Here is a 15,776-nt window from a genome sequence, read left to right on the forward strand (position 1 = left end):
CTTCCTAAAATCCATTCAATTGGCTCTGTATCATTTATAGCAGGGATTGATATTTTGTTGTTGTTGTTGTTGATTGTGAGGCCTGGGCACTGTCCCTCAGCTCTTCAGCTCAAGGCTAGTGCTCTACCAGTTGAGCCACAGTGCCACTTCCAGCTTTTTCTGCTTATGTGGTGCTGAGGAATTGAACCCAGGGCCTCATGCATGCAAGGCAAGCACTCTTACCACTGAGCCACCTTCCCAGCCCCCAATAAATTTTTTCTATGAAGAGCCAGATAGTAAATATTTTAGTATGCTAAATTCAATATTTGTTATATATTACTGCTACTTCCTCTTTCATTTTTGCATCCCTTTAAAAATAGTAATTAAAACTGGGCATGGTTGCTCATGCCTGTAATCCTAGCTACTCGGGAGTCTGAGATCTGAGAATCGTGGGTCAAAGCCAGCCCCGGCAGGAAAGTTCATGAGACTCTTATCTCCAATTAACCACCAGAAAACAAGAAGTGGTACTGTGGCTCAAGTGGTAGGGCGCTCGTCGAGCTGAAGAGCTCATGAAGCTCTCGGCCCAGAGTTCAAGCCTCACGACCAAAACAAAACAAAAAGTAATTAACTCATAAACCATATAAAAACACTTGGGGCTGTAATCCTAGCTACTTAGGAGGCTGAGATCTGAGGATCACAGTTCAAAGCCAGCCTGGGCAGGAAAGGCCATGAAACTCTTTATCTCCAATAAACCACTAGATAACCAAAAGTGGGGGCTGGGAAGTTGGCTTAATGGTAGAATGCTTGCCTTGCATGCATGAGGCCCTGGGTTTGATTCCTCGGCACCACATAAGCAGAAAAGGCTGGAAGTGGTGCTGTGGCTCAAGTGGTAGAGCGCTATAGCCTTGAGATGGAGAGCTTGAGGGACAGCGATCAGGCCCAGAATTCAAGCCCCATGACACTCAAAAACAACACTTGGGCTTTATCAAGCACATGGGTTGTAATTTGTCAGTACCTGGTCTTTTGTGGGGTTTTTTTTTCTTTTGTGGGTTTTTGTTTTGTTTTGTTTTGGTGGTGGTGGTGGTGGTGGTTTTTGGTCAGTCGTGGGCTTGAACTCTAGGCCTGGGAGCTGTCTCTGAGTTCTTCAGGTCAAGGTTAGTGCTCTACCATTTGAGCCACGGTGCCAATTCCGGCCTTTTCTGTTTATGTGTTGCTGAGGAATTGAACCTGGGGCCTCATGCATGAGAGGCAAGCAAAGCACTCTACCGCTGAGTCACCTTCCCAGTCCCAATACCTGGTCTTATAATACATTATTCTAACTACTGAGCTCATGTTACTCTTCCTAGCCTAAGTGCAATATTTTCCATTTTACTGTCCTTTTTTTCTCTTACCTAGAAAGAAATTTTTCTTCAAGTTTTGGCATTCTTTTTTGTGAATATCTTCCTATCACATACATCTAAACCTCTAAGTAATTCTTACAACTCTAGGATTACATAGTACTATGTGTCTCTTAACAGCTACAATACTTTATTGCAGGTATTTTGTTTCACTGAGTATGATTTTGTTGAGGGTACTCTTCAGATGCTCATATTTGTTTCCATAGCTTCCTTATATAAGTACATAATAATTGCTTGAATGAATTCTAGCCTCTGCAAGGAAATAATTCAAATTTTCTATGTTAGGAGGAAAACCAGTAGTACTAGTTCACTTTCAGCTGTGCACAGCACTTTGAGATATTGCAGTAGAGCACTAGGCTTGAGCAAAAGAGTTCAGGGACAGTACCTAGGCCCGGAGTTCATGCCCCATGATACAAAAAAAAAAAAAAAAGGCTGAAAGCATGGCTCAAGTATTATTATCCTATCCTACCCAGCCAAGCACCAAGCCCTAAGTTCAAACTCCTAGTACTCTTTCCCCTGTCCTTCTCCCCAGAAAGGACTAGAATATAGGTAATAGTAAGATTAGGGGAAATACAAGGGAAATCTATAGGTAGAAGCCATTGAGGATGATTTGAAATAACTTGAAAGACCAGAGGTATGATTTCGTGGTGGAGAGTTTGCCTAGTTTATGCAAGGGCATAGATTCATTATTCAGCATCAATAAAGGATCATGGTCAGTTGGGCCCATGGCACAAAATCAGGAAGGAGCTAGGATATCAATATTCCCATGGACATATCCTGAACTACCTGTTTCCTTCCCTCAACTGTTAAGTCTGTACCCCTTCCCAATAGCACCATGGGCTAGGGACCAAGACTTCAACACATGAACTTTATTTTTTTTTTGGCTTGTACTCAGGGGTTGGGATGCTGTCCCTAAGACTCTTTGTGCTCAAGGCTAGTGCTCTACCACTTGAGCCACAGCACCACTTCCAGGTTTTTCTGAGTACTTTATTGGAGATAAGAGTCTCACACAGACCTTCCTGCTGGGGTGGCTTCAGACTGTCATCCTCAGGAGGAAAGTCCAGGAAACTCTTATCTCCAATAAACCACTAGGAAACTGGAAGTGGTGCTGTAGCTCAAGTGGTAGATCTCTCGCCTTGAGCTGAAGAGCACAGGGACAGCACCCAAGCCCAGAGTTCAGCCCCATGACCGACAAAAAAATAAAAATAAAAAATAAGAGAGATCTTTCACACAGTTGTAAGAAAATAAAATTAAAGTTTTCAAAGTACTTAAAATGCAGGTTCCTTGTACATCCCAATAACTCAGTAAATGGATGTTTAAATACAGTTATGAGTTTATTGTTGTACAAGTATAGTGGATAGGCATTATGTTAGATTTTTGTTTTAATCACTTCATATTGTATGCATTTATGAAAACATCACCTCATATCCCATAAATATAATAAATTGACAATAAAAAATAAAGCTTCCATAACTCTAAAAATGCTAACTTTCCTGAAACTTAAGCACTGGCTGAATGCCTCTGCCTTGCACACTTCTAAGAAGGAAGATCTTGCTGTTCCTTTAAGTTTCTCTGTTCTTCAGCTGTGTCATTTCTTCTCTCTGCCACTCATGAGTCAGGATTTTGAATGACCTGTCTTTCTAGAAATGCTCCAATCACCCTTTATGTCCCCACCTCTAAATGACTTTATGAACTATCTGATCAGTCTATTTTGAGCTTTCTACAATTAGATCTGAATGTCTAGTTTGATTGACATCAGGGATGTTTTAATTTGGTAGTAGAAGGAGCATTTGGTTGGCATTAGAGAATTTAGTAGGAGAAGGTAGCCTGGTGCTACCCAGGCTTAATGTGGGAGTTAGATAGGGAATTCTAATCAGAAGGAAGCTATCACTACCCAAAAAGTAGTCAAAATATGCCATATTTTATTAAAGGTGAGCATTTACATAATGGCTGATAAATGGAAGTGGTAAAGTGATACCATTAATATGGAGGCCTTTATAAAAATTCAGAAGAGCCGGGTGCTGGTGGCTCACGCCTGTAATCCTAGCTACTCAGGAGGCTGAGATCTGAGGATCGCGGTTCAAAGCCAGCCCGGGCAGGAGAGACCGTGAGACTCCTATCTCCAATAAACCACCAGAAAACCGGAAGTGGCGCTGTAGCTCAAGTGGTAGAGCACTAGCCTTGAGCTGAAGAGCTGAGGGACAGCGCCCAGGCCCAGAGTTCAAGCCCCACGACCGACAAAAAAAAAAAAAAATTCAGCAGAGAAGTAAAGGGTATAAATATGTTTTACAGATTATCTACATAATTGTAACAACTAAAACTTAATAGTTGCTACACACAACTGGTTTTTTTAATGATGTTCAGCTAGGAAAAGATAACAGCAAAGAATGTTGAGCCTAGAAAACTATGATAGGAATTCAGAAGGTAAGAATAGAGCCTAGAAAATAAAGCTTCAAAGATTGTAGGGGGAACGGCTCTCTTTTAGAGAAGTTTGTATGTGTATGGGTTTTTTGTTTTGTTTTATTTTTTGAGAGGTTCACAGGAATTAAGAGTCACAGACTTTCCTGCCCAAGCTGGCTTCGAACTGCAATCCTTCGAACTGCAGATTTCAGCCTCCTGGATTGCTAGGATTACAGGAATGAACCACCAGTGCCTAGTTTTTTGTTCTTTCTAATTCTGGTACTGGAGCTAACAGTCCTAGGGATCACGCTCTCTCACTTGGCTTTTTTTTTTTTTTTTTTTTCTCCTTATACCTAGTGTTCTACAACTTGAGCCTGGCCTTCACAGCCTTCAGGCTGGCTTTGACTTGTGATTCTGAAGATACATTTTTGAAATTTAGCCTTTGAATATAATATGAAGAGAAGATGTTTGGTTAATTATAAAAAAACTGTTTTACAAAAATGGGTATGGAAGCAATAAATGAAGGAAACTAAATATTAGCAGTCATGATCACATGAAAGAGAACTAATAGTGATTACTTAGAAAAGTTTGAAGCTGGGCACTGTTGGCTTACATCTGTAATCCTACCTACTCAGGAGGCTTAGATTTGAGGATCGAGGTTCAAAGCCAGCCCAGGCAAGAAAGTCAATAAACCACCCAGAAAACCGGAAGTGGAGCTGTGGCTCAAGTGGTAGAACACTGGCCTTGAGCTGAAGAGCTCAGGAACAGTACCCAGGCCCAGAGTTTAAGCCCCACAACTGTCAAAAAGAAAAAGTTTGACAGTAAAAGGATGCTGATAAATGATTGTAGGAGGGGCTGGGAAGGTGACTCAGTGGTAGAGCGCTTGCCTTGCATGCATGAGGCCCTGGGTTCGATTCCTCAGCACCACATAAGCAAAAAGAAAAAAGCCGGAAGTGGCGCTGTGGCTCAAGTGGTAGAGTGCTAGCCTTGAGCTGAAGAGCTGAGGGACAGGCCCCATGACCGGACCCCCCACCCCCAAAAAAAAAAAGATTGTGCGAAAGCAGATCTTGGCTTTTAGCCTTGATAATGTTAGTGTGGCAATATGTTAAGGTGGTTTAATAGATAAAATACTTATTAGGAGATTAAAGATGTGAGGGGAAATAAACTGACAATAAACAGGATAAGCATATGAAGAATATAGGAAAGAAAAGTACGTTTAAAAAGAAACTATGGTTGATAGGGAGTTTAGTTCATTTTAGTGGGTTTTACATAATCCTTAAAAGCATGGGGCATCATTTTCTCCAGAGGAAGCCAACTAAACAATGTTTAAGTGTCTGAGGATTAAGACTTAAGTTGGAATAAAATTGAGCAGAGAAGTAAGTATCCCTTTGTACAAGGTGCTACTGGAGCAAAAGCCCAGGTTTCTGTACTTTGTGATGACAGTGCTTCTGATAATACTCAAATCATCGTTGATAGTTAACCTAAGCATCTTTTGATTTTGTTTTGAAAAACAATCCTCGTTCTAGTTGGGTCACTGTCTCTCTTACCTGCTTGTCCATTCTTTTTGGAGGCATTGTGGGCCAGAACAAAAGCAATAACATTACTACATTTGATCGGTTTAACAGTTAAACAACATGGCATGCATCTAGTACACAACAGATAATTTAGTAAAGTTTATTCTCTTCTTAATCTCTACTTAATAACCCTCATCCTAGAAGGTAACCATGGAAAGGAATTCTTTTCACTCAGACCCTTCCTTTTTCCTGTAGGTCTCATGGTTCTAATTGTTTCATTCTGGAAAATTAAGTAGAAGTTTCCCACTTGCTTCAGTCCCACTCCATTGACCTGCCTCGTCTTCCTTGGTCTCCTCAGACAGTATGATTGACACAAATAATGGAATATTCCAGCTATACAGTATTGCCATCATAGTTGGGGCCATGGCCACACCCCACAAAACTGAGCAAAAGAAGGGCCTCAGGACTAAAACCAGCATTGTCCAGATATTGCAGTGTCTACCTTGGCATGGAAGTAGCCTATTGCCTTCAATATTCTTAGAAAACAGCATGTTTCTGATCTGCTTTGTGGATGTTAACAATCACACTATAAAAGGAAACATTTTGGGGTTTAATGCTTCAGATCCTATGTGCAATTAAATACTTTGAGAAATAGCACTGTAAAGAAAGCTGTTGAACATTGATCACCCCAGTACTTCTCAGACTGAACTGGAGCTCTCTTTTTGAGAAATACCTTTTAACCTCCCATGGCCCTTTTTCCCCGTCTGCCTTTATCCTTCAAGTGCCTAATCTCAGAATGAGGTTGTGTACCTCCCATACATGTTGAGACAGGTAAGCTCTGGGAACTTATATTCCCATATAACATTTCCCTCTGATTTATTATTTTACAAGCTGAGTTTCTGTTTGTGTGCTTTATTTGTCTGAATTATTCTTTATTCCCATATAGCCCAATGCATGGAAAGCTAACAGAATGGAACATAAATCCGGATCCTTTTCCTCTAGCCGGGAGTCTGCTTTTACCAATCCAATCTCTGTTACCAAACCAGTGGTATTGCCTGGTGGCACAGTTCTAAGCTCTCCTAAAGAGGTGAGTGAGGATAATTTAGAGCTCCCTTTTCTAAAGCCACTATTTCAATCCAGGTGTGGTAGTGAATGCCTCTAATCCCAGTCCTTCAGTGGTAAAGTCAGGAGGATTGCAAATTTGAGGCCACTATGGGCTATATAGTGACACCCTCAAAAGTTGCCCTTTCCCTATTATTTATACTAGTATGGGCAATCTGACATGTAGTAATACTCTGGGCCTGGGCACTGTCCCTCAGCTCTTCAGCTCAGCACTCTTTACCACTTGAGCCACAGAACCACTTCTGGCTTTTTCTGCTTATGTGGTGCTGAGGAATCGAACCCAGGGCTTCATGCATGTTAGGCAAGCACTCTACCAATAAGCCACAGTCCCAGCCCTGCTGTTTCTTTTTTTTTTTTGGGGGGGGGGGTCAGCCATGGGGCTTGAACTCTAGGCTTGGGCACTGTCCTTGCTCTCTTCAGCTCAAGGCGAGCACTCTACCACTTGAGCCACAGCACCACTTCTGGTTTTCTGTTGGTTGGTTTATTGGAGATAAGAGTCTCACAGACTTTCCTGCCTTGGCTGGCTTTGAACCGTGATCCTCAGATCTCAGCCTCCTGAGTAGCTAGGATTATAGGCATAAGCCACCGACGCCCGGCCTGCCATTTCTTTTATAACCATTAACTGAGAGTTACTTCTTTACTGATTGATATTTCCCATTAGTATCAAAAATAGGGCAGTACCTGAGTGGGGTAAAAACTCTTAATAGACTAAGGATTGTCTGCATTAGAATGGAATTCTGCTGGTACCAGTAGAAAGGTTATAGCAGTATATTTTGTAAGGCAGAAGTTTTAACCATAAAGACTGCAAAATTGATATCTTTTTTAAATAGGTTGTTTATATTTGATAAAAATTATAAATAAGCTGGATGCCTGTGGTTCATGCCTGTAATCCTAGCTACTCAGGAGGCTGAGGATTGAGGTTCCAAACCAGCCCAAGTAGAAATGTCCCCATGAGACTCTTATCTCCGATTAACTACTCAGAAAGCCGGAAGTGGCACTATGGTTCAAATTGGCAGAGTGCTAGCCTTGAGTAAAAGAGCTCAGAGACTGCCCAGGCCCTGAGTTCAAGACCCACAACCAAAAAAAAAATAATGATAAATAGGCTACTAGATTCTGGAGATGAGTGTCATGTGGAAGTGACCCAGAAAACCCAGTTCTTACCATTTGCTATCAGGAGCAATTTGTGGTATTTTCCCAGAGTCCCTCCAGCACTACCCCACCAATGGAGATGAGTACCACTCGTCTGACCAGGTTGACCCGTCGAACCACCGACAGGAAGAGTGAGTTCCTGAAGACTCTGAAGGATGACCGGAATGGAGACTTCTCAGAGAACAGAGACTGTGACAAGCTGGAGGACGTAAGTACATAGGTGTTTCTGGTGGTGTAATGTATTTTCCTTGGTTAAATATGTGTATTTTTTGGTCTTTGTTTCTATACTAAACTTTATTGTCCCAGTCCCTCCTCTAGGCACTATTCTGTGGCTTCTGTTGATCTTTTTCTTATGAGAAACAGAAATGGCAAGATTTTGAAATGTTCATTTTATCTGTAGGAGAGTCAGCTTGCTATATAGTCCATTATGATAAGGTGGGTTTAATTCATTGTTCATCAGAAATTCAGATTAGGTGGGTGTATTTTTTTGGGGGGTGGGGAGAGGCGTTTTTGGGGCTTGAACTCAGGTCCTGGGCTCTGTCCGTGAGCTTCTCAGGCTCAAGGCTGTTGTTCTCTCACTTGGGCCACAGTGCCACTTGAAGCTCTTTCTGAGTAGTTTTATTGGAAATAAGAGTCTCACAGACTTTCCTGCCTCAGATGTCTTCAAACTGTGATTCTCAGATCTTAGCCTCGTGAGTAGTTATGATTTAGCCTTTTTTGGGGGGTGGGGGAGGAGGGAGGTGAGAAATATGGGGTTTGAACTCAGGGCCCAGGTGCTATCCCTAAGCTGTTTGGCTTAAAGTTAGTACTCTACCACTCTGAGCCATAGCTCCACAGGGTGTCTTTTAAATGACCATTCAATCACCTATCAAAGGACATCGTGATTGCTTCTGAGTTTTAGCAGTTAGGAATAAAGCTGATTACAAACACAGCTGTGCACAAGATTTTATGTAGGCACTAGTTGTCAGCCAGGTAAATATGAAAGAACTACCAAATTCTCCTCCAATGGGTGCCACTTTGTGACCCTACCAGTAGTAAATGAAACTTACCATTGTTTCATGTTCTCTCTAGCATTTGATGATATCAGTGTTCTGAATTGTGGCCCTTTTAATAGGAATTGTACGAGGCACTGAGGTTGTGACTGGGCATCTGGATTCTTGCCCAGACTTTGAAGGAGTTCCCCCACCCCAGTCTGTGTACGCCAGCATACACAACCTCACAGTGCACAAATCCTTAGACAGGGTCATGTGAGCTGGTGCCTCTGACATCTCCCTCTTTTTTGTTTTCTAAGTGGAGGACAGCAAATACGAGATTCTTTTCTGAAAGGGATATTTAGCTATTTTGGAGTGGAGACAGCAGTATCCTGCAAAGAACACAAACATCATAAGACCCAATACAGTCAATCCCTTAAAAGCACTGTGAATAAAACCCTTTCACAAGGTATGAGGGTCTAGTTAATCTAATACAGATGCTGTTCCTTCAGCTAACCTTCGTATCCCACCCCAGGGAGCTGTGCTAAGAAAGTCTCAGTGACTTCTTGTTACAGCTGATGTGTGTCCCAAGACAAATTATCCTGCAATTCCTGTAGATGGTACTGAAGTTCCTGCCAAGTGATTTTAGTAGCATTGAAGTGGGCGGGGGTAACACAGCTTTGTTGAGCTCCACTCACATTTTTTTTTGGGGGGGGGGTCCGGTAGTGGGGCTTGAACTCTGAGCCTGGGCGCTGTCCCTCAGCTCTTCAGCTCAAGGCTAGCGCTCTACCATTTGAGCCACAGTGCCACTTGTGGCTTTTTTTTCTTTTTGCTTATGTGATGCTGAGGAATCAAACCCAGGGCCTCATGCATGCAAGGCATGCACTCTATCACTGAGCCACCTTCCCAGCCCTCCACTCACATTTAAAGGTGAGATGTTTTTGTAGATCAATTATCTAGTCTCCCATCCACTGGACCATGTGTTGTACGTTGTTTATGCAGGACTCAATGTCCTGTTCAATATTTATCTGATTAATCCACAACTGAAGGGAATCCTGGGGCCACTTATCTACAAAGTTGTTGGTTTGCAGGGTGGTATGCAGAGCCACTCCAGCAATCGCAGCAACAACAATCAGTCCAACGACTGTGGCTATAATTATGCCCAGAAACCTCTTAGTTCTTTTCAGTAGTCCCTAGAAGATTCCTGTCAGTGGGGCTCATTTGCGAAGGTTGGATGAGGACCCTAAGCAAGATCCTAATATCAAGAGAAATTAAGAAGATATATTGAAAATAATAGAACTATTTAAAAAGGTAAAAAGTTAGCCGTGCATCAGTGGCTCACACCTAGAATCCTAGCTACTCAAGAGGCTGAGATCTGAGGGTTACTGTTCAAAAAGCCAGCCTGGGCAGGAAAGTCTGTGAGACTCTCTATCTCCAATAAACCACCAGAAAACCGGAAGTGGCCCTGTGGCTCAACTGCTACTCACTAGCCTTGAGCTGAATTGCTGAGGGACAGTGCCCAGGCCAAGTTCAAGACCACACCAAAAAAAAAAAAAGTGAAAAGTTGACAATCAAAACAATCTAAGCTATGCAAAGTTTCATTCATTGCCTGTAAAAAAGAAGAGTGATTCCTATAAAATGTATAGTTTGCCTCATGGGCTCTAATAAAAAGACCAATCCAATTTTAAGCTGTATAAAATGGGGCAGCAGCCTGGCACCAGTGGCTCACGCTTGTAATCCTAGCTACTCAGGAGGCTGAGATCTGAGGATCGCAGTTCAAAATCCAGCCCAGGCAAGAAAGTCTGTGAGAATCTCATCTCCAATAAACCACTAGAAAACCAGAAGTGGCTCTATAGCTCAAGTGGTAGAGCCCCCTCCTTGAGCTTAAGAGCTGAGGGACAACGCCCAGGCCCAGAGTTCAGCCTCACTACCCACAAATAAAAGAGGGGGGGCAGCAAGTTTCCATAAATACCATTGTTCAGGGCCCAAATGTCCCTTAAAATTTATTCCTGGCCTAGGAGGTGCAAGGCCTCCATCAAGCCAGATATGCAAACAAGTGGGTTCTACATGATTTATAATTCCATTGTATAAATGCCATTGAACAGAAGAATTACTAGTCCACCAATCACCAACAAGTTTTTCAGAACATGAAACATCCCTGGGAGCCCCCATTATTATGCTGTATAATTTTTCCTTTAGGGCTGTGGCACTGAGACCGCTGAATAGGAATGTAAACCCAATTCCAATATTTAATGCCCTGGCATATAGGGTTGGCTGGTCACCCAGTCTCATTTGTATAAGAATGATTCTGAACAATATAAACTAAGGAAAGTGTATTGAATTGCCCCATATAGTCAATAGACATATAATCAGGCAAAATGTATACCCACACTTACCTTCCTATTGGTAAACAAAGGATGCCCCCAAACACATTGGTAGAGACTCAAATCCTAAGGATATGTTATAGATTGTTCCTTCCTCAGCTGGATGAGTAGGACCTGCAGGGTCCCAGGGTAGAGGAAAAAACACACTGTCATTAGTATGACAGGCTCTAGCCAATCTACTAATCTTAACAATGGTGGGTGAGGGACATAGGCCTAATACTTATATTCACTACTCACCACAGAAATACAGGCAAGCCAAAAACAGATGTTCAGATGTTCTAGGGCTTTAAGTACTGACCAAAATGCCTTCTCCCTTCTCTGACAATGCCTTAGTCTGACCCCATGTTGGCAGCATCTGGCTGGTTTTCTTGCAGTAAGGACGCATAGCATCGTTGGGTCTTCACATTTAGGCCTGCAAAGCGATGTGTTAATTCTTCTTCCTCAGGTTTAGGTTGTACTGTTGTCATCCTTCTGGGGTCAGATGAACCAAAGAGGAACCCATACATTGCTGGTGGATCCATCTGGAATGATAGAAGCATACCCTTTCCCACTATGAGTCATTAGTCCTGGTTTCCATTGATCAAATTATTCTTTTTTTTTTTTTTTTTTTTCCTTTCTTTTTATTGGTTGGTCATAGGGCTTGAACTCTGGGCCTGGGTGCTATCCCTCAGCTCTTCAGCTCAAGGTGAGTGCTCTCCCACTTGAGCCACAGCACTACTTCTGGCTTTTTCCGCTTATGTGGTACTGAGGAATCAAACCCAGGGCCTCATGCATGCAAGGCAAGCACTCTACCACTGAGCCACCTTTCTAGCCCTCCATTGGTCAAATTCTTTAAACTGTATAGGAGTATGATACTGAGATGAAGATGGAAAGGTAAAATGCTTTTCAGCACTAGTGTAAGGATCACCTTGAGGTAGATTTAAAAAATTTACAGTAGGGGCTGGGAAAGTGGCTCAGTGGTAGAGTGCTTGCCTTGCATGCATGAGGCCCTGGGTTCGATTCCTCAGCACCACATAAGCAGAAAAAGCTGGAAGTGGCGCTGTGGCTCAAGTGGTAGAGCACTATCCTTGAGCTGAAGAGCTGAGGGACAGTGCCCAGGCCCAGAGTTAAGGCCCGACGACCAGCAAAAAAAAAAAAAAAATTTACAGTAAATAAGGTTAAGGCAAGAAGTTTCCCTTGGAGTTCCCCCTTTTTTGTTTTTTAATAATTGAAGCTTATGTATTTTATGGGCTTGTTCCACGATGACCTGGCCCTGAGGATTATATGGAATGTCAGTAATATGTTTAATTTGCCATTCCCTGCAGAATGCAGCAGAGCACTTCTTACTTGTATAAGAGGGACCATTATCCGTTTTTATGGCATGAGTAAGGCCCCTAACAGGAAAAGTAAGTGTAAGGGCAGTAATGGTTGCTTGGGCTGATTCTGAGGCATGGGCACTGCTCACATAAAGGATGAAAAGGTATCTACAACATGTAAATAAAGTTGTTTGGAAAATCAGGTAGTATGAGTAAGGTCCATATGCCACAAAGTGTTACTGGAATCTCCTTGTGGGTTTGCACTGGCTGAGTGAGAAGTATAATGTAATGGAGCGTCTTGAACAATGGGGTGGGTGTGGTGAAGGGGAATGTGGTATTGGCATGTATGTGTTTGTATGCAATAGGTCATGTTCCTGCCTGGGGAAAGAAAAGGAGCAAACAGTTTATCAGCAGCAGCAGTCCCTTCTGTTTAATGGTCCAGGAAATTGAGAATGAGCATGAATATGTGTTAAAAACAGTGGGGATTGTCTATTTTGAAGAAGGTGTTGTAATTGAGTTAGTAAGGGTAACTTATCAGGGTGGTGAGAGGAGAGAGAGGCTATTTCAATGGCTAGAAAAGATTAGGGACATAAAATGAATCTGCCACAACATTTATGGGGTCTGGATGTTTTTGTAATGAAGTTACCATTGTCACTAACTCCACTTGTTGCTCTGAGGTGAACTGAGTATGTATGGTTTCATAAATGTCAGGTCTATGAATAACACCACACCCAGTGGAAGAGCCATCTATAAAATAGGTGGGTATATCGCTTCTTGGCCTTTTGGCTAAGATCAAATGTAAAATAGGTGAGTGCCTGAGGGATAGGGTGAGACTGCACAATCTTATTAACAACAAATGATGTTTTTAATTTTTAAAAAAAGTCTCAATGCCATGAGCCTGTGGCTCACGCCTGTAATCCTAGCTACTCAGGAGGCTGAGATCTGAGGATCACAGTTCAAAGCCAGCCCGGGCAGGAAACTCCATGAGACTCCTCTCCAATAAACTACTAGAAAACCTTAGAGATCCTGTGGCTCAAGCAGTAGAGCACTTGCCTTGAGCTGAAGAGAGCAAGGAAAGCACTCAGGCCCAGAGTTCAAGCCCCACAACTGACAAAAAAAAAAAAAGTACCAGGGCTGGGAAGATTGCTCAGTGGTAGGGTGCTTGTGTAGCATGCATGAAGCCCTGGGTTTGATTCCTCAGTACCACATAAACAGAAAAAGCCAGAAGTGGTGCTGTGGTTCAAGTGGTAGAGTTGCTAGCCCTGAGCAAAAGAAGCTCAGGGACAGTGCCTAGGGGCGAGTTCAAGGCCCAGGACTGGCAAACAAATTTTAAAAAAATTAAAAAGCCCTATAGCTTTGGTAGGTGGGGGGTGGATGATGATTACCAATAATTCCATAGTATTCTGCTAACAGACTGCTGCAAGGAGGAACACAAGGTAAAAGTATGTATCCTCAAATTGTTGATTTGTTAATGGTAAAATAATTCTATCAGGGTCAAATCCATACACCCCTTCCCTTAGTTATCATAGCAGCAATCTGATGTACATATGAGGATTCCACCTTTATGACCTTTATGATGTAAGTAAATCCATTTTAAAGGGTGGGAATTTTGGGTTAAAATGCCAGTGGGATCAATTGAAGTGGGAGTAATTAACAATACTAATGGCAAAGAAAGGTCACAGCAAACAGCAAAGGCCTCCTGTAATCTCTGTTCAAAATTTTGAAGCTCACTTTTGGCTAATGAGGACAGTTGTTAAGGGCTATTCAAAGCAAGGTCTTTCTTTAGGCTTTTGAACAAATTGGCAAGTTTATAATTGGAAATCCCAATGAAGGGTGAAGCCAATTAACATTGCCCAACAACTTCTGGTAATCGTTCAAGGTCTGTAAATAATTCTGTTTTACAGAAGTGTTTTGGGGATGTATGGTCGTCCAATCAACTACATGACCTACATACATTACAGAGTCAGTAGTTTGAATTTCTCAGGGGCTGTTATTAACCTGTGGGTCTTTAGCTGCTGCTGTAAATGAAAATAACTTTGGAATACTTCTGTGATGAAGAAGCAGCAATAAAAATATCACCTATGTAGTGAATAATATATGCTGAGGGATTCTTTTGTCTAGTTGGAGCAATTACCTGTCCTACAAAGAACTGACATAGTGGGGAAATTAATCATACCTTGAGGCAAAACTTTCCATTGATAACGTGAGTAAGGTTCCTTTTGGTTAAGGGAAGAAACATCTCATCCTCATCTAAAGTGTGAATAGGTATAGAGTAAAAACAATCCCTTAAATCCAACCCAGTAAGCGGCCAGTTTTTAGGAATGGCTGTGGGGGGAAAACTCCCTTGGTTACCATAGCCAAGTTTACAGCTCTTAAATCTATCAATACGCCCTATCAGATTTATTTTTATAACAAAGACCGGGGAATTCCAGGGAGAAAAATAAGGTTCTATCTGTCCTCTCTGTAATTGTTCCTGTACCAAACATTGTAATGCTTCTAGTTTTTCTTTTGTTAAGGGCCTCTGAACAGCCTAAATTGGTTTTTCAGATTTCCATTGAATTTGGATGGGAGGATAGGCAGCAGCTCCTAGGAAAAACCCAGCCCAGTTCTTCCAATGTTGGCTTGGAGAATCTATAGGTTTTGTTATGCCTTATTCATTTTATCCTAGCCCTTCCCCTTCTACGTACCCAAAGTGCTCATCATATAAGCTCCCTTACTTAGAATAAAGACTTTCAGATGAGGAGGGAATAGTTAACTGAGCTTGAGTCTGGTGAAAAAAATCTCTCCCCCATAAATTCATGGGAATTTCAGTAATTAGAGGCTGCAGGACAGCAGAAACTCCCTCAGGCCCCTCACACTACAGCCTCTGTGAACTGTGTTTCACTATAAAGTGTCTTTAGCCCCAGTCCTGATAAAGCAGCATTGGCTTCCACAACAGGCCACTCAGGGGGCCAGACATCAGATCAAGTAATGGAGACGTTAGCACCAGAGTCTAGTATTCCAGAAAACACCTGCCCTTTAATCTTAAGACCGATCCTGGGGCCGGGTGCCAGTGGCTCATGCCTGTAAATCCTAGTTATACTACTCAGGAGGCTGAGATATGAGGATCTTGGTTCAAAGCCAGCCAGGCAGGAAAGTCCTTGAGACTTATTTCCAATAAACCACTTAGAAAACCCAAAGTGGTGCTGTGGCTCAAGAGGTAGAGCACTAGCCTTGAGCTGAAGAACTGAGGGACAGCACCCAGGCCCAGAGTTCAAGCCCCCTGACAGACCAAAAAATAAATAAAGACCCATCATGGGCTTGTCTGATTCAGAAAGAATATGAAAGTGATAGTACTACATCAAAAGGTTGAGCTTGACTTCCTGACTGTCCCATAATGAAATTTTTTTCTCACTTAGCTCCTTCTGTGGGGACACTATGTCCTTCTAATAAAACTCTTCCAGGTCCCTGTTCAGGCGCCACTTGTTGCTGTTCACACAGGAAGACCTGGGAACGCAGTGCCTGGAAGGCAGAGTGGACTGTTGGGGATACTGGCTCACATGACCCCGCCTGAGGGTTGTGTATG

General features: G+C 42.4%; 1 protein-coding gene across 2 annotated transcripts in view; it reads left to right on the forward strand.

Moving 5' to 3' along the window:
• The window catches only part of Gpbp1l1 (GC-rich promoter binding protein 1 like 1), a 71,936-nt gene that overhangs the window by 41,198 nt on the left and 14,962 nt on the right, over nt 1–15,776 (forward strand). For both annotated transcript variants that reach the window (XM_069987349.1, XM_069987348.1), the window contains exons 8-9: nt 6,237–6,377; nt 7,611–7,769. In XM_069987349.1, the coding sequence (XP_069843450.1) occupies nt 6,237–6,377; nt 7,611–7,769 (300 nt within the window). The remainder of the gene's footprint in view (nt 1–6,236; nt 6,378–7,610; nt 7,770–15,776) is intronic.

The sequence above is a fragment of the Dipodomys merriami genome, unplaced genomic scaffold, assembly GCF_024711535.1.
Source record: "Dipodomys merriami isolate MVZ:Mamm:240054 unplaced genomic scaffold, mDipMer1.0.p SCAF_34, whole genome shotgun sequence".
Lineage (NCBI taxonomy): Eukaryota > Metazoa > Chordata > Mammalia > Rodentia > Heteromyidae > Dipodomys > Dipodomys merriami.